Source organism: Athene noctua, chromosome 14, assembly GCF_965140245.1.
Source record: "Athene noctua chromosome 14, bAthNoc1.hap1.1, whole genome shotgun sequence".
In the NCBI taxonomy this organism is placed as follows: domain Eukaryota; kingdom Metazoa; phylum Chordata; class Aves; order Strigiformes; family Strigidae; genus Athene; species Athene noctua.
Genome location: NC_134050.1, coordinates 7,402,457 through 7,429,732, shown reverse-complemented (window position 1 = coordinate 7,429,732; position 27,276 = coordinate 7,402,457). Strand labels below are relative to the sequence as shown.

The 27,276-nt window shown below is 39.2% G+C and overlaps 1 protein-coding gene across 2 annotated transcripts in view; it reads left to right on the top strand.

The window, feature by feature from the left end:
- NELL1 (neural EGFL like 1) overlaps positions 1–27,276 on the top strand; it is a 296,852-nt gene that overhangs the window by 177,295 nt on the left and 92,281 nt on the right. For both annotated transcript variants that reach the window (XM_074918430.1, XM_074918429.1), the window contains exon 14: positions 4,429–4,551. In XM_074918430.1, coding sequence (XP_074774531.1) covers positions 4,429–4,551 — 123 coding nt within the window. The remainder of the gene's footprint in view (positions 1–4,428; positions 4,552–27,276) is intronic.

The window sequence follows — 27,276 nt, the reverse complement described above, 5'->3', positions numbered from 1 at the left end:
TGTGCCATAACATCAACGTGCTAACAGGCCGGCCTGTGTTTTGGTATAAGGTGGTTTTCTGCAATTTGTAGGATGCATTGGTGCTTCTTATAATAGGATGTGCAACTAACCATCTACTTGAAACTATTTTCTGGTGAATTAACTATGCTTTTTATGTAATTGTTATTTCTGTAAGGCTATGGAATATTGAAACGAATTCTATCAGACGGCTTCTGAGTATTCTAATCATCAAGATAAACTTATTTTTATTAGGTTGCCTGTGAACATAGCAGAGATAACCATACTACTTATCTTCAACCACTGTGCATGCACTCTGTTGTAACGCTACCCACGTAAAAACCATCAGTGTCCCCATACCTGTAGTGCTATCAGGATGGACTTTGTGCAAGTTGATACAATTTCAGTTGCCTGAGGCAAGCAGTTAACCGTGGTTGGCTTTCCAGTGACAGCTTTTTCAAACAGAAATTTTCTGTAGAGATTTTGTTTCAAACACCTTAGTTCTTCAAAACTGAAACACTGCTTAATAGAGGACAGCCACAGTTGATAGATGTCATGATTCCACGGAGTCACGTAACACAAGTGGCAGAGATATGTTTTTGTAAAAGGAGGACTAATTTCTTACCGGTGATTTCAAGTGCTTTTGGAGGGGGTTGGCCATCCTCAGATAAAGGCTGAGAAAAGAACGAACTTTATAGTCTTTGCTCCACAAGCTGACTTAGTTCAGGCGTGAACGCAGAAAATAAGATACTCTTGAGGATTTTGGGAAAGTTCATGAAAGCTTTTGGAAATTCTAGAAGGTTTTTATCTCTAAGGAAAATTTTTGGATTAAACGTGCAGTTCGCTGGCGTTAGCTGTAGCTTAGTGGCTATGGAACAGGGACAGGTGAGATGAAGCTTCAGACATGATCTGTCCTTTCATACCTCATCTCTGCTTGCTGGAAAAGTAAATTAAGTGGAAGGTAAACCAGCAGTTGACTTTTAATTTTTCTTTTTTTTTTTTTTTTTTTTTTTTGCAGTAGAAGATTGCTATTCTTTAATTTGCTGTAAAATCTTTAGTATTTGAGGATTTCAGAGGAATGACAAATACTAGAATAAAAATCAGAATCTTGTAAAATCCTCATTTTATAGAGGGAAACAGAGGTGTAAAAAAGTTGTATCTCTCGGCTTCACCCCAGACAAAGCATGGAATAGAGGCAGCAATAAGCAGGATTCCTGAGTAACAGAAATACTAATGCTGAAGATAATTTACAGAGATTTCATAAACTAACTTGTCTGTAAGCAAAGAATGGGGCTGTTGTAACTGTTTTTCTGAAATAGTACTTGTTTCTTGAAAGGGATATTAATAATCCAGGGGAATGAGTGCTGGGTCAGGAAATTGCATCCTGGTGTGCTGTCCTTGGTAAGCCAGCCAGTTCTTTTTTTCTTTGATCCTAACCTCCTTTTGCGTATATTACATAACAAATAGAAGCCACAGAGAGATGGATGACTTCAATCAAACTTAAGAATAATGGTTTCATCCTGAGCATGGCAGTATATTTATTTATATCTACATATAGATACATATATATTAAAAAAGTAAAAATTACTTTTGCTTTTGTCTTTTAGAGTCCCCCTGTGTTTCTCATTTTCAGTTGAAAGGGAAATTGTCAAAATAAGAGATGACTTTGAGATTTTTGTCTCAGCTCTCCCTTCTTTGGTGCTTTAGAATGATACTATACTGTTTGTGAGTCCTTTCACTTGTTTCAGTGTCCTCCTTTTCCAGTCTTTGATTGCTGTCTAGTCAGATAATATTTACCACAACATTAATGCAAAAGCAGTTTCCATCTGATGTGCTTGAATGGGAGATTTTGGAAAGCGATATGTGTAAGAAAGTAGTGGTTTTTGCAAATTAGTCATAATCTCTTTTAGTTTAAACAAAACATGAGCCAACTTTCCATGCACACTTCCCAATGTGAACACCAAGTGCTCCAAAGGATGATCTCTTGTGAGAGAGAAGAAAACCCAAGATAACTCACTACTGACAGAATCTTAAGGATTTTTCCATCTGGACTAAAAGATTTTTGTACCTTGACAGAAAATCAATGCTTTCTCATTCTTATTAGGCCTGTAGCAACATTATCTATAGACATCTCTACACCAGGGAAAACTTCATTTAAAATTCCCATCTTTGCAGGCATGTTGCTGCTAAGAATTCTTGGGGATTCCTAATGCAGATGAGGTTCCTTTAGTCCTCCTTGTGCTAGGACGTCTCATGAAGGGCAGGTTCCCATGGTCAGTTTTGTTGCTAACTCTTCAAATCATACCAGTTTAGAAAAAAAAGGACCTCTGTTTTAAGTATGTCTGTGGGAAAGCAGCTTTGTCAGTGCTAAATCTTTCAATATTGCCAGCATCTGTACATCTGCAGGAGGGGTAAACACAATGATTTACATTTGTCGAAGTCCTAGAACAACATAGCCGAGTATAATCTCTTGTGTATTTTGGCAAAACACATATGTTACCACTGGGAAATCTTTTGTTTGTACTTGAAGTGCTGAGAAGGTAATCAACTAATTTTGGCAGTTGTTTGAGTTAGGAATGTTCTTGTGTGTACATGAGCCTATCACAAAGGCATTCTCATTATAGTTTGAATACGAACACATGAAAGCTAATGACAGTAACTGGTAAAAGTAGCAAGAGGAGGGAGAGATTATGGAGAGGGTGTCTCTTTTACAAGAAAGCAGCATTCCACTTCAGCTGCCTGCTAAGCACTCCCTTGGAGAATAACTCAATACTCCTTGTGTCTGAGCACCATGAGACCAGGGTGGCAAGAATCAGGCTGTGGTACCATTTCTTAAAAGATCAAGGAGAAACCAGGCAGCCCTTGAAGAAGCCTAGCATTCAGAATATGTAAGGTGTCTGAAAATTGGCAAGGAGCTGAAGTGAATTACTAAGTAGGGCTAGGGACCACCATAGAGTAACAAGTATAAATGTAAGCCTGAATTTATCAGCTAAAGCCAGGCACATTTGAATGAATGCGTGTGCGTGTGAGTTTCTTGCTAAGAGCAAAGAGTGAGCAAGTGCTGTATCGCTTTGATGCTCTTTAAAAGAAAATGGTTGTAATCCATATCATTTTGCTGTCAAATGTGTTTGAAAAATAGAAAGCGTATGTTGAATATGTGTCCCGCAAATTGTTATCAACAGTTTTGCAGAACTGTTTGGGTGGGAGACTGCCTTGGAATCCACCGTTCAAATCTATGTGTGTCTTGAGTTATCTTGAAGTCGGCTCTCATTCTATACTATGGTAAAGTGAGGGCATTGCAGAGGCTAGCTTTGGCCTGGCAAGGCCTGGGATCCGGTTGCTCTCAATGAAGAGGCTCTTCTAGAGGGCTTAATTCGGAGTTTGTTAACATGAGTATTCTGCTCATGTTTTAGTGGCATTGCCTCTCTCTGTGGTCTGTAGAAGGCCAAATTTAGTCCACAGTCCTTTGAACACCCCTTATTCATTGATATATTTAAGCAAATCCTTAGTTCCAGAAAGGGATACCTTGTACCTCTCAGGTACCCTGTGGGTAGTAGCCTGATGATTGCAGTTGCATGAAGACCGAGGAGGGGGTCTAGATTCTGATTTTTTTTCTATTATGTATGCTGTCCTTTGTATAGTTTTAAGAAATTTCATTGCATCCTCTTGGTTCCACTGAACAAAATCCACCAGTGCAGAAGTGTAAAATATTCAGGCTTTCTTTTTGCAATCCTACTGCACGAGGGAAGCTCCTTGTAATTGCAGGAAGAAGTGAGAAAGTTCAGGGTCAGGGAGCTCACCACCTCGAACTGATGCTTTACTAGAACAAAATGTAGCAGGAGAGTGAAGTGCAGGAGCTGCAGCAAATTAGGCTCAGTGGCAGCAGCTAGAGTTGCTGGATGAAAGCAAAATACGGCCCATTTATTTGGGAGCCTCTTTGGGGTTTGATGGTATGAATGGTGCTCTAAAAATGTAAAATGTTATTACATGCTATTAGATGAAGAGTCAGCTCAGCATGGATTAGAGCAAGTGGCTGTGACAACTGAACTGTGTATTTAAAGGGCGTGCTGTTAGTGCCCCGCTTGTGTTCACTTACGTTGTATTTATGCTTATTACTGTTGGTGATGAACAGCCATGTAAAGGTTATTCTTCATAGCAGATGTTTTTGTCATAATCTCCATGGGTTTTTGTCATAGGCATACTTTGCCTCCTCACTGATTCTTTTTTTCCTGGTTTTGAACCTCAATAATCCAATGTCACCATGTACATAATTGAAGCAGACCCGTAGCTGACTCCGACACCAAACTCCAGCGTTCACCCATTGTGGCAATCTTGTTATTCCATTTGGTTTTCAAATGTCCCATCATCACACTGGAAAGCTCACTGTCTCTTTTATAATGTTTTTTTCTTTTCTTTTTTTTCCCCTTGTAGAGCATGATGAGTGTGGCAGCGGACAGCATAACTGTGATGAGAATGCAATCTGTACTAACACTGTCAGGGGACATAGCTGCACCTGCAAACCTGGCTATGTGGGGAATGGGACCATCTGCCGAGGTAAGGCTGGAAACACCATAGAAGTGGCAGACTCCATTAATATTTTCTGACAGTCACCTACGTTTTGGTAACTTGTGATGCCTGGATTCTGTCAATGATTCACTGTAAGATTTCTCATCTGGCAAGTGGAGTATGATGGAGATGATGGGAATTGATTTGTGCATATCTTCTTGGCAAGAAGGAAATACTTTTTGGTATGCTAGAAGGAAAGAATTTTTTATTTACTGTCACTTGAGCTAGTGTCATTCAGCTTTTAAGTGATGTTCATTTTTTTTATAAACTGTGGATGCTGAGTGCTCTCTCACCTTTGTCTTTTAAAATTTAATCAGATGCTTTTAAAATTAGGATAATTTTCTTTCCTAACATCATATGGTTGTTATTTGACTACTCGTATCAGAATAGTTGTGTTTGTTGGTTTTTTTTTTTTTAATATTTAGCTTTAAAAGTGTATTTTGAAGATTTGTCAGTTATGTAAATAAGAAATATCGATAGCCAGGCAGGCTTTCTGTGAAGTGGTAGGCCACTTATTTAGGGTGGGTTTTTTGTTTCTGTAATGAAAGAGAAGCAAATATCTTGTGTAAAGAGAAGAGAGAATATATTAAATAATTGGCTTAGTGAGGGCTGTGTCATGAAGTACTATTGAGTTGTAACTTGTGTTTATGGATTATATTTGTCTCATAAAAAGCTACTTTTTATCTTGTCTGGGATTGCCTACTTTCTGACTTTCTAAACAGTATTACAGTAATAGAAAACTAACTTTTCATATTTTTTTTTAAATGTCAACTATTGAAATTGAGGAATGTACTGGATAAAATATTCTATACAGCTTGGAGACACAAGAGGCTGTATATTAATTTTCCAGAATGTTATAAATTGGCCAAGCAATTTCTTAAGGCAGAATGAAGATTGATGTCATTCCTGTTTCAAGCTAAAGCTCCTCACCAAGATTAGCCTGTCAACTGCTCAATTAGCATATGCCATTGATTGCTTTTCCATATGACCTTATTTGGGTACTGTCCATCCACACCAGAGCATCCCTCTATTGAAAACTGTAAAAATGATTTGTAAGGATTTAAGAAGGAACACAAAAATGTTATGGGCAAGATAAACCTTGGTCTGTCTGTACTGAAGATCAGCAGGTGATACTGGGGAGAAACTCACTATGGTGTGTTGTCAGTCTTTAATTACAATCAATGTAAATTGCAGCATAGACAACTATAGTTTCAGAGAAGTCTGCCTGAGCAGCCTGTTGGACTGATACTTTTTTTCTGAAGGTAATACAACAAGAGAATCCCTTAATCATATTTCTTTGAAACGGGAATGTTTGGATTAGTTCATAAAAGCCGTGTTTTCACACTGGTTTTCATTGTTTGCCCACCTGGATATTGGCTTCATTGTGCCAAAAACTCAAAGTGAAACTCCTACTGCATATTTATTAATCTAGTAATGTTGAAGTAGTAAAATTGCACTGGAGAAATGCAATAATGTTTTTACACTCAAAATTGTGTTGAAATCTGAATTGTGGGTAAAATATATATTAGTTATATATTTTTTTTTTAGTGTGCCTTGATTTGCACGTGTGAATATAGTTATAGTTGCCTTTTGGAGGTAGGTGTACGTGGAAATAGAGGAAACAAAGTGCCTTTTTATATTCTGATTGGGAAGCATAAATCGAAAAGAAAACAGGAGAGTATATAAGGGGGTTTGCAGTCTAGTAATTATTAACACTGTCTGAAGATGTGATAAACCTGTCTCTCCTTGAGTCATCTGTAAGTGCTTTATAAATGTTCACGTGTTATAGATGTGTGCATACACAAAACAGTTGTTCCAGCTACTAATGGAATAACGTATCTCTAGTTCAGTAAGAAATCTTATTAATGTTGTCCAGCAACACATAAATAGAAAAATAATAATTTTATGAAGAGAGAAAAGGGCTGGCTTTGTGCCTGATTCCACAATCTATTTCAGCAATATTTTAGCAATGTTATAAAAAATAAAATGAGTAATGGGTTTTTTTGACTTTGCTGGATACCATTGTGATAGTCTTTACACTATGACAGTCTATAAAAATCCCAGAATACTGTTATTTGTATTTTAGAAAACACATGTGTAGTTAAATTAAATTGGTGAGCTACTGGTAAATATAATGAAATTACTCTGGTAGGAATTCGTGATGTTTACATTTTTTGTGAAAAGAATTGAGAAATAAAAAGGACCGAAGTAATCTGGATATGAATATTATGATTGGGGATTTAGAAATAAAAACAAAAAGCAAATGTTGAAGAGGAAAGCAAATATTTAATAAATCTGTATAATCAGACTGTCATTTCTGGAGTAGAAAAAAAATTTAATGCCTAAAGAGTTCCTTTACTGTAAATGTAGTAACTATGTAATTAAGGACTGGATTGTGTCAAACTAGGTGTGGAAACTGTCAGGAAGGAGGGTGGTAGAAAAGGGTGTACACCAAGACCAAACACACTTCTCCATTACAATAGATGCTGCCGTAGTTTAAGTGACATAAAAACAGGAGATGAACACAAGAAAATCCTTATAAATACATAATTACCAATATATAGACAGTAAGACCATATAATAGAGACAAATGTGACTTATTTTGTAGGGATGCTCTCAATTTCCCTGTAAGTGGGCTTCATCACCTCAGAAAGACACCAAAATTTTGGCAGTAGATTAGAATGAGGCTGAGGTGAGCTGAAATGATAAGGCAGGACAATACTGTGCCATCGCCATTAGTAAATTGTCAGAATACTGGACTCAGAATCAGATTATATTTTAGGATTTCTTCAGAAAATGAGAAGTAAAATAGGGAGATCTTTGCTGGGAGAAATTACAGCATTAAAGGCATCAAACAGAGGTATGACTTTGAATAGAGAGAATTGGAATCTACAGAGTTGTTAAGTTGCTCTTTTCTGTGAGAGAAACTGAAAAAAATCAGAAGAACAAAAGGTGATTCAGGAAATAGATGAAGTTGTAGGTGGGTAACAGAAGACTCATGCCATGTCCTTTTACATGAATTCTGTAAATGGATTACAGAATATAAATGAATTACAGAATACGTAGGTGAGGGTGAAATAAGGACAACTGGAGCAATTTCACTGAACTTTAGGCTAGGATTTAATAGTGGAGCATAAAGGCAATTAACTTGAGGTAGAAGTGGAAGGTGATAAAAATTGGTTTAGCAACTGATGTTCTAGCTAAAACCAAACCCAACCAAACAAAAACCCCCCAAAAGATGTGGTGGGTGCAACATGGCACTTTGCAGAGTGCCTGTCAGGATGGACCTTGTACTAAATCCATTTCAGGGGCAGTGGTTAGACGAAAGAAGTCTTTGTTTCCAAGGACAACCAGGTTTATGAATAACCTGTCACCTGTAGACAGGGTTGTGCGAGTGAGAGTAAAACTGTGTCGTGTATAAAAAGAGTAAAACTGCCTGTCATGACTCTAGCTGAAGACTTAGGGATATTGAATACCGAGATAAATAACATATTTAGACTATGGAGGCTCTTGGTCTGGGTATTGTTGCAGTCTTTCTGTGTGAAATCCTGGCAGGGCTTGAATCTGGGTGGCTGGAAAATGTGTACAGGGAAAATATCTTTATTTTTTGTATTGGTAAGTTCCAGCTCCATTTGGCAGCTTTGCACCACATGCTGTGGAAGTGACTTGTTGAAGTGGGGTGTGCCGTTTGTTAAAGCATAAAGGACCTCGTGTTCCATCATCTACTTTACCTTAGCAGTTGCTGTGGGATGTACAGTCCTACGGTTTAGCGCAAGTTTATTATAGAGCTTGCTCCTTGTACCACAGACAGAATTTGAAGGAGCAGCCGAGGTATATTGAGACATCAGCAGGTTTCCTAAAATCAAATGCCTTAGAATAAACAAACAGAAACCCACCCTCCAGATTTTGTAGGGGCTATAGGTCTGACTTTTCAGCATGAACGATGTGCAAGTCACCATCAAAGTTTTGTTGCAATCAGTTGTTTATTGTACAAGGAGACCTGGATGTAGTATACAAACCTTGTCCTAGCTCGTGGTATTTTACTCTAAATGTTTCAAAGTATAAAATCCACCCATAGAAGTCCTTATATATTAACAGAAAAACATAGGTGGCCTTGAATACTCGGATGGTAAATAGGGGCAATTCTTCTGAAACACAGACAAGGTATTTGCTAATCTTTTTTTCATGTATCTCCATAGTAGGCGATGAACAGAAGTCTAGCACTTAAACAACTGCAAATATTTTTCGTTGTACTTCTATATTTTAGTTGTGTAGTCTGTCTAACAGGTATATTTAGTGTGCTATTAATATCTCAGTGGTTTCTGCTGAGGTGTAGATTTATTAGAATGATTAAATGAGGTGCATTTAGTTAGTCATAAACCTTAAAGCAAATGTGTGCAATATGACTGATGTCTGGGCAGAGAAACACATCAGGTATTGTGAAATAAAAATCAAAACAGTGTTTATTCTAATTAGTATTCAGGCTGTAGAATGGTTTATTTCTGCCAGAGTATAGCATATGATTTTTTTTTTTTTTTCCCCCTGTTATATTCTTCTGCAGCATTTCACAGGAGACACTTAAGGGATTAAAACTCAGTGTATGGTGGAGTCTTAAAGATGAAAGCCATTATTTTTAAGTGGCTCAGTTCTGGTGTAATCTGGAAGTCCAGATTAGTTTCTTATTGTACTGTGGTTCTTCATATATATTTTTGCAAGGTGCGTTTGGGAGTGCACTGATGAAATTACTGGTCACTTCGTGAATAACTTATTTGGAACCTGATATGAAAAGTAACCAGATTTCAAACACTTATCTGTTATAAAGGTAATGGGAATAATCATACAGAGCCTTTATTCATAATACACTCAGAATGCTTACTGACAACCAGAATATGTCACAAGCTTGAAAAATGGTTCTGTTTGATGTAAATCAGTAAGCTGGCCTATTTGACACTGTTTGAATCACAAACTGTAATTGGATGAGCATGTTGTTTTAACAGATGGCAGTCTGAGAGCTTGCTTTCATTGTAGTTTTCCTCTTTGTTTCCAAGCAGGTATTTTTTTAAAGTAATTCCTGTCTGAAATATATTTAATAATCTGAAAGACTTGTCTATGGAAGAAATTGTATACCTTCCAGTGTGTAGTATAGTGTATGATGTAGGAAATAGATGACTAAAGACAAAAAAATTTTCACCTGTTTGGAAATTTCACCTACTATGAAAAATACTCCAGAGTGTTTTTAGTAAGAGCTAAAGAAGAAGAAGAAGAAATAACATCTCTTTTGGTTATTTCTGTGCTGAGTTGTCAATGCTAAGGTAGATTAACTTTAAATGCCAGCAATGTGAGACAGTCAGACGTGCTGATATCTTGATATTAAAGCATATCAGATCACTGTAAGGTGACTAACTGCCACTTAGGTTTATGTTTTTTGCATGTATGTGTGTCTGTTGGAGGTGGAGTTGAAAGCCCTTATGGAGCATTGGAGTGCATTATGAATAATATGTGGGGCAAGACTGAAGTGGAAAGGAACGAACGCGCCTTTCCTTATAGCCTTCGATTTCTGTAGCTGTAAGGCTTTGAATAGTTCATATGCCTTATCACGGCTTTAATTGCTGCTTTAGTGTAATGTTCACAACTCTCAGGAAAGAATAAGGGAGTTTTGACTCATGCTGAGATTCTCATCTTCCTTCTTCATAGTCCTGAGCTTTGTGCAGTTCATTTATATCTAATATGTAGTGAATAAATCACTGCAAAAGCAAAGTGCATTCACATGCATTTTGATGTCACTTGACACATGTGGAAAATGCCATGGCATAGTCCCACTCTGTGGGTGAAGCATTCTAAATGTAACTAATTTAACAATTTTTAAACAAATATATAGTTACGCAACAGGGCAATTAGAATTCATATAGCTTTTTTTCATTCTAAAACTAGGATCATTGGACTCGGAATCAAGAGAGTATGTTCGAATTCCCTACATTTTCTATAGTCCTAAATCCACTGTATTAATAAAAATGAAAATTTGAAATTTTAGTGTAAGAATCTTTGCATTTTTATTTATGGTTAGGTAGTTACCAAGTGTGGTAGGTTCATTATAGTTGCTGTGTTTGTGTTAGGATTCTGAGTTATATAAACTGCCTTTGTAAATTATTTGCTACATGCTTTTTAAGCTCCTTCAGTTCTAATATTGTTCTTGGTTTGGTTTTGGACTGTAAAGTTTTAAAATAATTTTGATGAAATGAAGATGATTTATGACAACTTTTTCTTGCTCTTAAAATGTCATCGCCTAGATATAGTTGTGTAAGATGCTGAAATTCAGGCATAATTATTTTTGTATTAAGAGCTAAGCTATAGGTATCCACCACTGTGCAGACCAATTGTACAGCCTCTCAAAGGGTTTCCTGCTGATTGGATCCTGTTCCGTGTGTGACATTGTTCAAGATGATTAAGAGTGGACGTCAGTTATGGAAATAGATAATTTAAAAACCATGATTAGTGTAAGTTGTCAGAATCCACATCCTGATCTCTTCGCTGTCACAGATTGTCTCACTGCTCTTAATTTATAGGTAATTTTAAAAGAGTGTAGCACTGGTTTCTCCTTGCTGAAGAAGCGGTTCAGTCCAGAGCAACTGTTGCATCTGTATAAAAGAGAGGAAGCGCTGTAGTTATGTGAAATATTTTAAAGCTTAATCTGACAGGTTTTTCTGCTTGTGTAAGTCCAAAGGGCTCAGCAGACCTACTCATGAATGTTTATGAGGGTGACTCAGTTGCTTATTGTCTCCTATTGCTTTGGTGTACATTCATTTGTTTAGAGTCAGCAGTTTGCTCTAGGATCATGGTCCTATGTGGCGTGTACAAAAGAATTACAAGGTGATGACAAAATAACAGATATGTTCCCCACAATCCCCTGGGCAGTAAAACTGTGTTGTATAGGAGCATGGGACTATTTCAATATTCATTGCTTTCTCTTTGAAAAGAGTAGTTAATAAAAGCAAAAATGTGAAGATTTTACTTTATATTTAACGTCTGCACCATATGTTATATTTATTTTCTACACTGTTCAAGATCATCTCGATCAGTAACTCCTCCTGTTCGCAGCAGGCGTATCACTTCCCAGGTCTCTGTCACAGAACCCCTTGAGGACCCCAGTCCAGACCCTCCTGAAGTCAAGAAGCAGCTTTCTAGTGCTACTAGAATGGTTCGTTCATGCTACCTAAAGTAGTGCTTTTTTCTTTCTACCTGTAGCATTAAAATCTAAAATCTGAATAGAAATTACTCAGTCCTCAGACATACCCTTCATTCAAAGAACGCATCCACTACCGCTTTTTTGGCAGTGGAGCAATAGACATCATGGTCAGTCATTTGGTTTGCACTACTGTCTGCTTTAAACTTGTAATCCTTATGATGTGTGAAACCCAGTGTATTTAGATCTGTGACTCTCCTGGCCTGCCCTGGGAGCTTGCCATGCAATTATTTGGATCAAAGTACTTATTTTTTCATGGTGGGTGGGAAAAATCAGTTCAGCAAGAGCATCTTGAAATATATCACTACACAAAGCCTACAGCAGCGTGGGCTTGACTGTGCTGCAGTAGGAGCACAATAGTTACACATAAACATCAGTTATAGTGTGCAACCATTTCAGGATTAATGTATATGGAACAGGCACGTTAAAAGGCAAGCAGATGCCAAAACCATGAAATTTTATTCCCTGTAGAACATAACCAAACAATACTAAAAACTGAATAGAAATATCTTGCCCAAATGTAAAATAAGAGCATTGTAGTTACTGTTTTTGGCAACATTCATACTACTGTGCTGTCACCCCAATTCAGGAGGAAGTACTTTTTCACACAGTACATAATTAATCTGGAGAACCCTTGGTCACAGGGTGGTGAGGAGACTAGATAGATGGGAAGAAGAAAATCCCAAACAGTTGGTGCACAATATTTGGTTTGAGGAAGGTCATGGGAAATCCTTAGGAAGTGTCACCAGATTCTTGCCCTGTTCTTTCCCTCGATATTCATTCTGGGCTACAGCCAGAGGATGCTGGGCTAGTAGACCCTCTGGAATGACCTAACTGATTCGTTTTCACGTTCTTCTGGCCAAGATTATTATCTGAGCAATCCCTTTTCGGCAAGGATATTAAACATTTATTTTTTTTTTTTTTTTATTTGTACAAAGGGGTCTATGAGATTTGCAAAGGGGGTTGTGAGGCTTTTCTTTACCATAGCAGTGAAACAGATTCCAGCCAGAAAACTTTCAGCCTTCAGTTCCTCTGAATTTCCCATACTGCAGTAAACCAAGGTAAAAACATCAAGTGATTTGTCAAAAGTGAAATGCACGTCAGTACCTGATCCAGGATTCAGACTCTGTTTTCAGACTGACAGATCTGTTCCTAAACCACTGGGCTGTGATTTCTCCACAGAAACTATCCTAAAATATTATTAAAATAGCTAAAGAATCAAAGCAGAAGAAACATTCAGACTCCAAAATCAAGCACTGGGGATATTTAAAATTTAGGTCACCTAATCAATCTTAAGTCGCTTGCATCCATTGCTGAAATACATTTCTTACTGATAAAATCACAGGTGGTGTGGGTTTTTTTTTTTTTTTTTGGTCCCTCAGGCTCTTTCAGTGCACAGTATAGACACATCAATCAGTGAAGGAGATGAAGTCCTGAAAGTAGCTATTCAGTGTTTGTTATTTTTGTCATTCATTGTGTGACCCTATTACTATTACCTACTGTCCCAGGATCTGTACTGAATTTTGGATATTACTAGGTCCTTCAGAAAGCAATTTATATTGTTCTTATCAAATGATTGCAATGGAGTGAAAATGTACCTTAGCTGCCTTTACATTAGCTCTCTGGTGTCAGTGTAGAGTGGTGGCTTAGTTGTTCAAGCATTTGTCCAGGTTTTCAGGAAGGGCCTGTAGCTCACTTTCCTTTATGTTTTTCCATGACTTGAGGAGGATGATATTTCTCTCTGTGGTCTTGCCATTGGAAGAGGATGTGGGAAAAGGGTTTCAGTTCCAGGTTCCCAGGCAAGTGTGTTACAGTTGCCTTTTCCCTCTGTAGCTCCTACAGTCCTCAGTGTCCTCCCACTCCCTCTGTTCCCCAGCTGCACTTTTCCACTGTGGCTTTGTCCTCTGTCTTGGTCTGGCTCATGCACGGTTGTGAAATAGGATGAATGCTGGAAGAATATTAAGAGAGTGTGATTAAACATTTACAAACTGAGATGGCCAAAGGCATGTCCTTCAAATCTCTGTGTCAAAGTAGGGACGGGGAGACTCTAAGAAATAAAAAATAAATCCTGTTACCTATTTTGAGAAATAGATGGGGTTTTTTGCTACAGTGCAACTTCTGGTAGATATCCAGCACAGGAAAAACTTAATTAAAAGTGGTTTACTTAACCACGTTACTGAAAACAATATTCTGTAGGAAGGAAAACTTGGATTGCCCTTCATGTAGGCATTGTTTGGTTTGCATGAGTTACATTTGTTGGCTTACCAGTTTTGGAGGTTGCATTTATTTGTTGAGCGCTGGGAATGGCAAATCTGGAAGCTATGCAGGATGTTTGATGGGACAATTTGCATATTTTTATCTGGAAAGATTCTCCAGTTCAACTGTTTCACAGTGGTGCTGGTGTTTTAGCCTCTGCAACATGCTGAAAAGTTGAGGCACCCCTGTGTGTATAGAGTTCTTATCTAAAGTGTTCAACGATAAAAATAATAAATGTGGCTATGCTAAGTGAGCATATGCTAAGTACAAGACTAATGGCAAGTTTAAACAGTATACTGCGAATGGTACCTGAAAGAAATGTTGCAGTGAAAATGAATGTATTGCACAACCAACTAAAAAAACCCCAAATGGTGCTTTGAAGATTGTATCATCAAAATGAATTATTAGGTGACTTCAGTACACGAACTGCAAGAAGAATGTGTATTAAAAGAGCTTAGAACACGTTACATGCAGAGGGAATTAGAAGTTAAAGTTAAACCAAGTAGAGGTGGGAATTGAAAGGGTCCCACTTTCCAGAGTGATTTAAAATTCAGTCATCCAAGAGTAAAAATGAATGATTTCTATGTCATAAAAATTAGGAGTTTTTATTTAGGCATTCCTGAAGGGCAAGAGCTGCGTGACCTATGTTGTTATTCTGCCGATAAATACTCAAGCATCTGAGTGTGTCACCTTGATGGTGCTTGCAGTTTTCTCTTTTTTCAGTTGTGTGCCTGAAGATGGGAATTGTCAGGCTGGATTCTTGAAGCTAAACTTCAAAACTGACTGTTTATTAGAAGGCTACATGCTACACAGGCACATCAAGCAGGGCCTGAAATTTTAAAATGATGTAAAATTCACAAATGTACCTTTGTTGTTTAAAAGAGTAAAAGCAATACACATCCATATCTCTGTACACATCCATCTTCTTCTGTAGCCTGTTAATTATGTTGTAGCCTCAAGGGTATGCGTATATGCCTCCCATAGATTATGGGATGCCATTTGCTGGCACTGATGAACAGACTGGATAACTGTTCTCCACTGTCACTTGTACTATTAAAACGTATCCGCCCATCCCCTTGAGCATATGATTTCACAGTGTCTGATGGCTTTGCAAAGGAGCTGCTGTGAGCGGGAAGCCCTGGGATGGAATAAAATGGCAGTTGGGTGTGGAGCTACTTGAACACTTGCAGAGTTTAAGTAGGCAATATCCATTCCCCTGCATTAATTATAATGGTTTACGGATGCTCATTAATATGCCACTTTTATTACTGAGACACATGGTTGTACTGCTTTCCTGACACCTATTATTTCCTCCCTCTGAACAGAACAAAGGAAACAATAGTCATCTGACATTGCCATGACATACGTTATTTCCCAATAAAAGATTGAGGTAATCAAATCAGTCCTGCATGCACAGCGCAGTATTCCCTTAGCCTTCGGAGAGAGGCAAGTGAGAAAATTCTTAATGTGGTAATTTTAGACCTGACTGAGCAAGGTATGTGTCTAACTAAAAGTAAGTGATTGACTCCAATGAGACTACTTACATAATTAGGCACTTAGTTTTTTAGTTTCGTGCTGAATATGCTTTGCTGTGTTTTTATTGCACAGGTTAGAATAAACACAGATGGTAAGCATTTATCTTTTGCTGTGGGTATCGAGGGGAGGTTGAATTAATCGTATCTGAAGAAAGGATAACTGAATAGCCAAATCCACCTATCGCTTATCTTTGAATCCTTGGCAAATAGAGTGGGTTTAGAAGAAGATTTAGAAACTAATTTTCAGTGACGTCACAGAGAAGTAGTCGGAGCCAAAATAAAAATGAGTGGGAATCTGTAAGTGGTTGCTAATGGTTATTGCCAAGTGATTTTGAGTGCTCCATTATTTATTTATTCTTTTACTGCTGTATAAGCACTGGAATTCAGAAATAGCTCAGATGTTAAGGTTTGATCCACTGAGTATCTGTACCAGTTGTGTTGAATGTTCATCTGGTGAAAGAGAAACAAAAAAACACCTGCACGCAGCTGGAGCAGAGGACGGGCAATATACTTCTCATCTTATGGTTATGGCTGCTTGCTGTAACTACTAACACAGGGAGTTATGCATCCTAGCGCTTGCTTTTCTGCTCCCATGTTTCCCATGAGTTCAGTTGTGGGATGAGAAGGGTAAAGACGGGAAATCTCTCTTGCCTCCCTTACCACAGTGCTATTTTTGGGAAAGCATCAGAGCTCAGGGTTTCATTTCTTTTAGAGTGAGGGGGAGTTAACCCTCACACTTCCCCAATCCCTGGACAAGTGCTTCAGCAGCAAAATATTACACAAGGGATCGGTGAGGATGGGTACCCCTTGCCTTGATTTGCATGGACCTGTGTGACTTCAGGCAGGAGGCTCTTTGTGGAACTCAGTACTTTCTGTAGGACCCCCTGGCAGGCTCTTGGGGCACTTGGGCATGAGGATAGTGGGGTTGGGAGTCCACACAGATGGAGGCAGCTTGTTTTCTGCCTATTCCAGCTGACAGCACCTCATTCTGTGCCAAAGGTTTATGCATTGTCTCAGGATTTTTGTGCAAAACACATCTCTAATGGGGCTCGATGGGTAGGCTGGAGAGATGAACTGAGGAAGAGTGCTGAATGGCATTTTTAGATGTAGTTATCTAAACTCTGTCCACATTGCATTTGAGGCATGTGACTGCTATTTTGGATCCTTCCCGATGTGTTTTGCCTTTACGTGTTACTTGTATTACTGTTCCTATTGGTCTGGATGTCTGCTGGGGAGAGTTACACCTAGCAGTACAGTAAATTATACCTAATGCATGAAATCAGTTGCATGAAAACAAGTGTAATTAACCGTCACTGATAAAGGTAGATGTTAGAAATTTGTAAGCAGTGGGGTTTTTTTGTGCTGAGTACTTAAAACTAAAGATTGCGCGTTAAACAGAAGTATGATATACATCTTGAAATATAATTTCAGGTACTTTTATGATGTGTTTCTAAGCTCTGAACTGTGATTTTTGTATAGGCTTCAAAATCTTTTATACGGCTGTGTTCCAGCAGTCAGTGAGAAATATGCTCGCCTTCAGTGCAAATAAATTGGGCTGTAGAATGTGACTGAGCTTAATGTTAGCAAACCTGGCATAGTGTATTTGCGTCTGAATATAGTTGTTTAATTGTTATTTAAACCTTAATGTTCTTTCTGACACTGTGACCCTGATAAACCTTGTAAACTGTCTCCTAGGCGATACCAGACCGGTCCAGTCAGGCTCCCATCTGTTCTGGGTAGGCAAGCTAGGCACATGTTAATGAGGTAATATATAAGAGGACAGATAGTCTGTTCTTGCCTCGAAAATTACATTTGGCAGATCATATTTCAAACTGCTGCAAGAGCTTAAGCTGTTGCTTCTCATGAAATTGTGCAGGTATCATGAGAAAAAGCATCTTCATTAAGGATTTGTTCAGGCCATTTAAAGAGTACAGGCACTCTTCTGACACTTACCACAGTTTATTTGTAGCATAGTGCAGTGCTGAAATACTCCGCAGGACTGATTGCTTTGAGGTGTCGTAGGCTGCGTTCCTGTGTCTCATATCGGTGACTTCAGTGTACTGCAAAAGCAAAGTTTATCTCCACTTAGGTGAGCCAGTTACGCACTTGTCTCATTCACAGACTGATTCTGCTGTACAGGGCTAAAAATACTGCTAATTTAAGGGAAATGATTTTAACCTTACAGCTGGTAGCACAGTATTTTTTAAAATGTGCAGTAGATGGAGGATGCTGGAGTTGGTGCCTATTCAGGCAGTTATTCACGTTTATGTGGACGGTGACATTTGTTCATGAGGACTGTTGAACACACATTCAGAGGCTTTAACGCGGCCTTTTTAGCATGTGCAGTGATAAATGGCTGTAGGTGTGGAAATGTCAGGAAAGTAAGCCGTCTTACTAGAAAGGAGAAAAGTAGAAACTTCCATGCGATGATATTTGAATTCCACTTACACTTAGCCAAGGGAGAAGACTTGAGGGCATCTCCACCTGATGCAGTGGAGCGTGGGCAGCGCCGATTGTGCCGTGATGGCCCGAGCACTCCAAGGGCCCTGGGTGCAGGAGTCCCCACGCGTGGGTTCTGTGCTGGGGTGTGTAAACTCCGCAGGGCCCTCCCGGTGAAGTACGGCGGCTGCTTCCCTGCCTCCAGTGTCGTATATTGCTGCTGGCTCACTGCTACCTCGGGTATCTCTGGAGCAGTTTGCAAGGTCCTTTTTTTTAAAATTTTTTTTATTTAGCAATCTGAAGTCAATTTAGTATTTTCTGTCATATTTCTGCTATTATTTTTATGTAATGAAGATGCTAATATAATTACCAGCTTTATTGTTGAACCCAGCCTACTCACCGTTTCATGAAAGTCCCCAGTTAAATAATCAACCTTATTCAGTCATGTTAGGTATTTCTCATTAAACTGTAATAATTTGAAAAGTCTTCCAGTAAGTCAGGTGAGACTTTCTCATGAATGTATGATAATTATATTGGTGATAGATCATATAAAAATATCTCTGCTAGCAGGGTTATTTGCATTTCACTTGCAATGTCGGCTAGCTGACATGAAATCTCTTCTTTTTATTGCGTTATTTCAAGGATGCAGGGAAGTGAATACTGGGTATAAAACAACGTGAAGACACGTAGATCCTGTAAGTTTGAACCAACACAAAGCTTAATGTGATTTTTTTCATTTTCCAAGCACAAAATCAGTGCAGACGTTTGGAAGGTTCAAATCTAATCCTCGGGAGTTGCAGGTTGTATTTATTAATCTCACTACGTAGTTGTGCATTTAAACAACGCTGAAAGAAGCGTTTGTGCAACACGGTTGCAATATTCTTGTTATGTTTGAGTTGTGACTACTGTGTTGCCAAAATATGGTTTTATTGCAAGTCTGCCTCTCCGAAAATGTATGTTAGAAGCCAGAATTTGTAACGTTCGATTAAATGTAGGAAATTCAAGTACATTTCAGTGCAAAACAGTAGCAATTTGTTGAGCTGGTCATTTGCTTTAAAAGAAATGAGAACTATATAACCCACAAATCAAAAAGACAATTGACTTCTTTTGACATTTTGTGTAGTTAAATACATACCATGATCAATTCTTAATACATGGAGCAGCTTTTGTAGCTTGTATCACTTGAATATTTTCCACTTTGTCTACAGGTATAAGAATAAACCACAAAATGATTTATTAAGAAGCATGTAAAGCCCGATACTGCAGTGTTGTTGCACTGAGTTTTGTGTGATTGTGACAGCAACCTACTTGGATTTTGGGACAAGGGAAAACTATGATTTATTAAATGTTTTCTTATTTTTTTGACAGAGGCATTTGCTATGCTGTATAGATTTGATATATTGATAACATATTCAGTGGAATTTCTTTGTTAGGACAAATTTTCTGAAACTGATACCAGCTTTGGTGGTGGTGTTTGTAGAATGATAGAATCATTTAGGTTGGAAAACACCCTTCCGATCATCAAGCCCAGCCATAAGGGATTCTGGTGATCGGATGAGGGTGATACTAAACCTGCCTTGTTGAATGTGGGCTATATGGATGGGCTGTCTTTGCTTTCATCAATCTTTTTCATGTGATCCCTTCAAATCCAGGTTCTGCTGCTGTTGTGTACTGCTGAGTTGTTTGGTCTCTATATGCTTTTGTGTAATGTGATCAACACTGACGATAAATGGGGGGGGGGGGGGGGGGGAGAATTGTGCAAGTTTAGTAGCTCAGTGAGACAGATACAAAAGCTCATCCACACTTCGCTCGGAGCTCATCGAGTCAATTGGATTGGTCAGGTCAAAATTGTCTCCCCTCCCCTCTGGGAGCTCCAACTTCTCTGGCTGTTCGATGCTTCTTACATAGAACAAATGGAGACTATTATTTTGTACACATTATTGTCAGTGTCTTAGAACACCGGTTAATAAGGGCATGGAAGCAAGTCTGCTACTAATGCCTGTCACTGCCTGCAGCCATCGCTGCAGCGTGGGGACTGGTGAGAAACAGAGACAAGGGTAATCCAAGGAAGCAGCATAATGCGGTTGTCTGCTTCCCTTCTTGTTTTATATTTTCCTTTCTGATTTTAATGACACAGCCAGTGGACAGACTCTAGGCCCTGGAGTTATTTCAGGTTATCTTTGATTTTTTTTTTTCCCCTTTCATTTCTTTCTGACTTCCAGATTGCTGCCGTGGTTCCCCGGGAGCCTCTCCTGAAAGGGCAGGACCTGTGGGCTGTCCTGAGGGTGTGCTTTATATTGGTTCACAGGACAATCAGCTAACGGAATTGTAGAGCAAAGGCTTTAGGTTCTCCCACAGAATGAAGCGTATTAACTGTTTCAGTGCATTTATTTTCCACTAGCTAGAGTAAAAGAGTATATTAAGGTCACTTTTTTCTTTGTAGTTGCCCAGCTGGCAACGTAAAATGTTGCTTTGCGACCAGGAGAGCATTTCTTTTGCTGTCATGTGATGCTGGGGATTAGCTTTTGTTTTTAGCTGATTGGGTAGAAGGATACCTCAGAGTATTTGGTTTATCGATTTTTGAAAAATACATGCTCTGAAATGAAATGAATAGTTAAATACTAAACTGTTAGGAAGAAATGCCCCTTTAGTGTCCTTTAGGTTAGAACTTATCAAGACAAACACTTCCCATTTTAAATTCAGTGTATCACCACAGACCAAATAGACAATAATTTTAAGGAGTTTTTTCCTTTGCTAGTTGATCTAGTGTGAATGAAATCTAAATTGACAGTGCTAAAGGCAGAAGTCCCCAACTCAGTTTATACACAATGTAACACTGACAGTAAGAAGGAAAACTGTCATTCCCTTGGCAAGGCGTGGGCTATAAACTCCAGGAGGCCTAGTCTTCAATGACTGGCAGCAAACTTGTAAAATATGGTCAATTATTTTTATTAGGTTTTGTTACTGGGCCACCACTAAAAAGATCACTTTATTTTTACAATCTGTTTTAGTGTTAGAACCTTTATCTTCCTATCTGCATGAGCCCTTATGTCTGTCTTATGCATCTTCATCTTTGGTTCTTCACCTTCTGTTTCCTCTTCCCAAGCAAGAAACCTGTGAATATTCTGGTTGGAAAGTTGCATTTCAGAGTTCTTTGCCACAAAACATTGGTCACAGAATATCAATTTTACATGTTTCAAGAAAGACATTTTGCTCATACTCTGATTATTTCTTCTCCAACGTTATAAGCATCTCTAATTGTGAACTTTAAATCTGAGTACAAGTGTGGCCAGCTTGTACAGCGAGAAAAATGTTTAATTTCCAATTAAGTATTGGGGCAGCAATGCCTTAGGGGCAAAAAGGCAAGAGAGGGGAGGAATTCGTCAGTGGTATTTGCTGACTGGGTGATTATTAGCAATAGGAGAAACTTAATTAGAGTTTCTGATCTGAAACAGTGTATTAGGTTTAATTATGTCTGGAAGTCTAGTATTTTACACTTTCTCTTTTAATTAAAATGTATGAATTTAAGAAGCAAAACTTCTAAATCTCACAGTCTGGGCAGACCAAGAGCAAGAAGAAACTATGTTGTCTACATTATACCATATTAAAAAAATAAGCAGTAAAAGCTGAGAAAGGTGGAAAAAAAGATGAACTTAAATGTCTGACCTGTGAGAAATGAAATGAATTATGGTAGTGTGATTCTTGGCAGAACAGCAGCCGATATCTATGTTATCTAATACATAGAATGGTGTGGGCTGGAAGGGACCTTAAAGATTATCTAGTCCCACCCCCCCTGCCATGTGCAGGGACACCTTCCACCAGCCCAGGTTGCCCAAAGCCCCGTCCAGCCTGGCCTTGAACCCTTCCAGGGAGGGGGCAGCCACAGCTTCTCTGGGCAACTTATTCCAACATCTCACCACCCTCACAGTAAAGAATTTCTTCCTTAGATCTAACCTGAATCTGCCCTTGTTCAGTTTAAAACTGTTACCCCTCATCCTATCCCTACAGTTCCTGATCAAGAGTCCCCCCACGCCATCTTTCCTGTAGCCCCTTTTAAGTCCTGGAAGGCTCCTCTAAGGTCTCCAGGGAGCCTTCTCTTCTCCGGGCTGAACCCCCCCAACTCTCTCAGCCTGTCCTCATAAGGGAGGTGCTGCAGCCCCCTGAGCATCTCTGTGGCCTCCTCTGCACCCACTCAAGCAGGTCCGTGTCCTTTTTATGTTGGTGCCCCCAGAGCTGGACACAGCACTGCAGGGGGGTCTCTCATGAGAGCAGAGTAGAGGGGGAGAATCCCCTCCCTCGATCTGCTGCCCACACTGCTCTGGATGCAGCCCAGGACAGAATTGACTTTCGGGGCTGTGAGCACATGTTGCTGGCTCACAGTCAGTTTTCCACCCACCAGTACGCCCAAGTCCCTCTCCTCAGGGCTGCTCTCAACCCACTCCTCACCCAGCCTGTGTTTGTGCTTGGGATTGCCCTGACCCATGGGCAGGACCTTGCACTTGGCCTTGTTGAACTCCATGAGGTTCACACGGTCCCACCTCTCCAGCCTGTCCAGGTCCCTCTGGATGGCACATCCCTTCCCTCCAGCCTGTCGACTGCACCACACAGCTCAGTGTTGTTGACAAACTTGCTGAGGGTGCACTCAGTCACTCAGTCCCACTGTCCATGTCACCGACAAAGATGTCAAACAGTGCCAGTCCCAACACTGATCCCTGAGGAACAGCACTTGTCACTGCTCCCCACTTGGACATTGAGCCATTGACCGCAACTCTCTGAGTGTGACCATCCAGCCAATTCCTTATCCACTGAGTGGTCCATCTGTCAAATCCGTGTCTCTCCAATTTAGAGACAAGGATGTTGTGTGGGACAGTGTCACACATAGCAGTGTGTGGGACAGTGTCACACATAGCAGTGTGTGGGACAGTGTCACACATAGCAGTGTGTGGGACAGTGTCATACGCAGTAGTTCATCCTATTCCATGTTGTCGTGGTGTCACACTGTGCTGTTGATGTTCCCATCTTTGATGGGAAACATAAACATCAAAGATCCAACATGGAGAGCATTTAGAATCATGCAAATGTGACCCCCAAGTGTCCTGGGGAAGTTCAGGTTGCTACTCGGCATTGATGAGCTCCAGAGATGTGAATCTCAGAAGTGGATGAAACAATTCCTCCAGTAGGTTTTTACAACATGGTTTCAGGTTTAGGAGTGTTACTGAGTAAGATGGTATGTGAGATAAAGCATTCAATTTAAAGCACACAAAAATTAAAAGGATGAAGTAATATAGGGAAATGCACTTATGCTGATGAAAACACTACTAAGGTTACTCTAATTATTCCCGATAACAAAATACGGTAATAAAAATTATACCTGCTACAGAATGAATTTACGTGATCAGCCTTGGAGTTACTTCTTACATTTTAATCTATCCTGAAAGGGAGTGATCCACCACTAAGACGTGGCTGACTGTGGTGATAGATGCAGACCACTTCAGCAATTCTCGCTGTCTTGACAGCTCTACTCACTCATCTGTGGCGCTTAGACTGCTGGGATATATCTCCCTGGGGTTTGTTTTGTATCTCAGCAGATTTTCGCTCTCAAGTGATGTTTTTATGTTGTGAGAGACAGTGTTTATTCCTCCTTGGAGTCTGGATGGAAATGGCACAAATATAGTAACTCCTCAAATAAACTAAGTTCAGCTTGTTCTTTTATCTATTTCTGACCTTGAAATGACAGGAGGTATATATTTAGCACAGATCAGGATTTTAAGTTGCATGTAGGTGTTAATACACCTTTCATTCAGCGAAAGGATCCAAAACCAGGGAATAAGGTGGGGTGTGAGCATTTTAGCTGCATTGATAAACAGTGTGGACTTGGACAGGAAAGAAGCATGGGGGAGGTGAGCAAATAAAAGCTTAAGCAGGTTATGAGGAGTGACTGATGTGCTTGTAGGGTTGTGAGGGGCTTTCTTCAGCTGTGGGAAACACATGGAAGTGGCCATGCACTACTGGGGGAGATTGGTAAGCCCTGATGCCCTGATGTATTCCAGTACATTCCTGGTGTATTCAGTAGCGCTGCTGCTGAAGTCTCTGAACTATTATTTTCATTATGTTCCTCTCTCTCAGGTCATGAAATGCCATTCTTAATTGCAAGTACCTAAGAGTAGTTTAATATACTCCACAGAGACAATATGCTGATAAAACGTGTTGGATTAAAAGCCTATGTGTTATAGAAACGTATGGGAAAAGAATAAGTACTTGAGAACAAAAGTAAGATTCTCTGGGGTGGGTGGCAGTGAATTGGTAGTTTTGTTCTGATCAGAGCCTCTCTTTGGGTTTGGCATAGGCATGGGCAGTCTGCTCGTGCATGTTTGGAGAGCAGGGCAGGCTTATGGAAACACAAAGTTATTGTTTGGAAGTGTAGGTATTGTGTTGTAGGTGATGGTTGAAAAATAAGTAGAGCCAAGATTTGTAAACTCTGGATTTTAGTGGTAATAGCATAAACTGTAACTTTAGGACCTTACTGCTTCCTTGTTGTCTTGGTTTAAATTGCACGGTTGAACATTTTAGTAGAGCAGATAACAGTCCAGAAGCTTGTGGGGGAAAAAAGGACAGAAATCCATCCAAATTTGACAGTGACATGCTTATAGAGTGCAGTGGTTTCTGCATCCTCCTGTTGCACCAATCGCTTAAAGAGTAAAGTCTTAGGAATCACCAAAATTGGAGCTAGAAGACAGCTTTTTAATGAGGGGCTTGCAGTTGCTGAAAATATCTTAACAGATACGGGCTTTGTTTTAGATTCCTTCTTGTCATCTTTACTAGTGCAGAATGTCTTCATGTTGTGTATTTCTAGCAATTGTAAATGAGGAATAATTTATTATTGCTTGCGTTATATAGCAAAATTGTATCTAAGGCACAAAAACTGGTAGAAAAACTTGTGAATGGTTGTGACAGCACCACCCGCTGTAGCACAACAGATGTTTCTTTTTTTAAAAACTCGATCGTTGTGTCCTACAGTGACTTAAATGGGTTACAGCAAGGATAAAACTTTGTCCTCTGTAATGTCCATAATTCACCGTTTTCTTGTAATAATACTGTATCGCTAGAGAAATGATTCGCATTTGTAGCATCTAAGTCTTGGATGTGTTTACAGATGTCCTCTCTGTCTCTTTTTATTATCAGAAAGTCAGGTGCAGATATAGCAATACCTTGTCTGAAGGTGATGTTAATGACTTAATTAGTACAAAGAACAGACAGATAAATCTAGTAGCCAGAGTTGTAGTGCAGGAGTGTATCACTTTAATATTAACTTAATATAACTGTTTTGGGGTTTTTTTTTTTTTTTTATTAGAAGTACAACTCAGTCTGTTGGAACTTTGAACTGCTCCTTTTGTCTCCTGTTCTTGCAATACGTGTTTTGCTTGGTCATCCATTATGGTGGTTTTACATGTCAGTAGCTGTGTTTATTGGAGATTATAAAATCTAAAGAATTGAATATTTATTAAATTTCCCTATGAACAGATTTTTGCCTTGAAATTTACTTAGGTATTGCTGCATGCTGATACACGTGAATTGGAAAGATTGATTTTTGAAAGACTGCAGCGTTTTTTTGTTGGTGGTAAATCGCGTATGGAATTGAAAAAGAACAGTAGACTTTTGTTGTCTATCGGCAGCATGACAGTAATCTTAAAAAGCAATCTCAGCCAACGAATGATGCTGTAGAAAGAAAACTTTGCACTCAGTGGGCTTCCTCATTACTGCAACTTCTGCATTAAAAAAGTACAGAGAGCTTTGTTATGAAAGCTCGAATGCTCTTGAACTTCGAAGCAGGTACTTGCAGCATAGAAGTGTGTTGCCTTGTTTCAGATGTTTATGGCTGCCCTGACTAAAAACTCTTTACATTTGGCATTGGAAAGAACATGTGTGGTCCGTGTCTGCTGCTTATATTTTAGCAGCCTAGTTCCCAGAAGGTTTTACAGGCATCTCAATTTCTGACATTTGTTACCCTGTGAACGCTTGTCTTTGGGTAAAGTTTTTCTTTGCGATTATTGGAATGATCACTGAGCAAAATCTGTTGAGGTCTATGAAATTATTGATCCTTGTATGTCTAAGCAGTTTCTAAATGCAAAATGCTTCCTGGGAATGTTGATACTTCACCAAAATGTAGAGTGATTTTTTTTTTTATTTTTTTATTTTTTTTTTTTTTTTTCAGCAATGTTAACTGTGCGACAGCTGCTATGGGCCTCATTTAAATCTTCGAAATTCAGTAGGAGCCTTTGCACTGAATTAGTGAGGATGGATCTAGGTCTGTTGCAGGGTTGATTTAGAGGGTAGTGCTGAAAGCACGGTGCAAAAGCTAGTAGATAGCCTGGTAGGTCGCCATTCAAAATACCAAAAATGCCTCATTAATCTTAACAATTAATATATTAATGATGACTTATGGGGGTTTTGTGAAGACTTTCACCCTGAGTTCTGTTCCAGAAGAAATTATATGACTTTGTGAATTAGAGTAATCATCCACTTCAGATACTGTAGTAGCCTAAGAACTCTTAGAAACTGATTATAGAAAATATTTCTTTACCACCGGGGCTTCTCATTTTGGAGTAACATAGAAAGTGAGCTAGTATTGGTCTGTTGCTTGATCAGGAAGTGAGAGTGAGCTGCTACTGTGATGTAACTGAGAGAAAGGTGAGGTATTTTTGCTGGAAGCAAAGAAGGTTTAATATTGTACAAGAAATCATGTGAGACCTCTTTGGAGATCCTATGTATAATTGTCATGTCTGTTTCAAAAAGATGGTTTTGAACGGAGGACATGTTCAGCGATGGCTGCAAGAATGTGTGCAGGGATGCAGAATCCATCTGATAAAAATGGATTAAAAAGGGTTGCTTTTTTTAGCCTAGCAGAATGAAGCTTGTGAAGAGTTATTTGTACCATGTACAAATTCAGTGAGTGATAAACATCAAGGAAACAGAAAATTTTAAAGGATGCTGCTGTTACAAGAGCAAATGATAAAAAAACCCCTAAAGAATAAATTCAGCTTGGAAATTAGAAGAAGGTTTCTGACCGTTCTAGTGGCAAAGACGCCAGAATGTTATTAATGACTGATTCCATATACAGTTACTTCATTGATAAATCTGAAGGGGTAATAGTCTTGGGACAGGAAAGAGCAGAGACGGGCTGCAAGGATTTTGTAATTTCTTACACTGCCGCAGTTGCAGCGGGAGCAGCACTTCTGAGCAAAT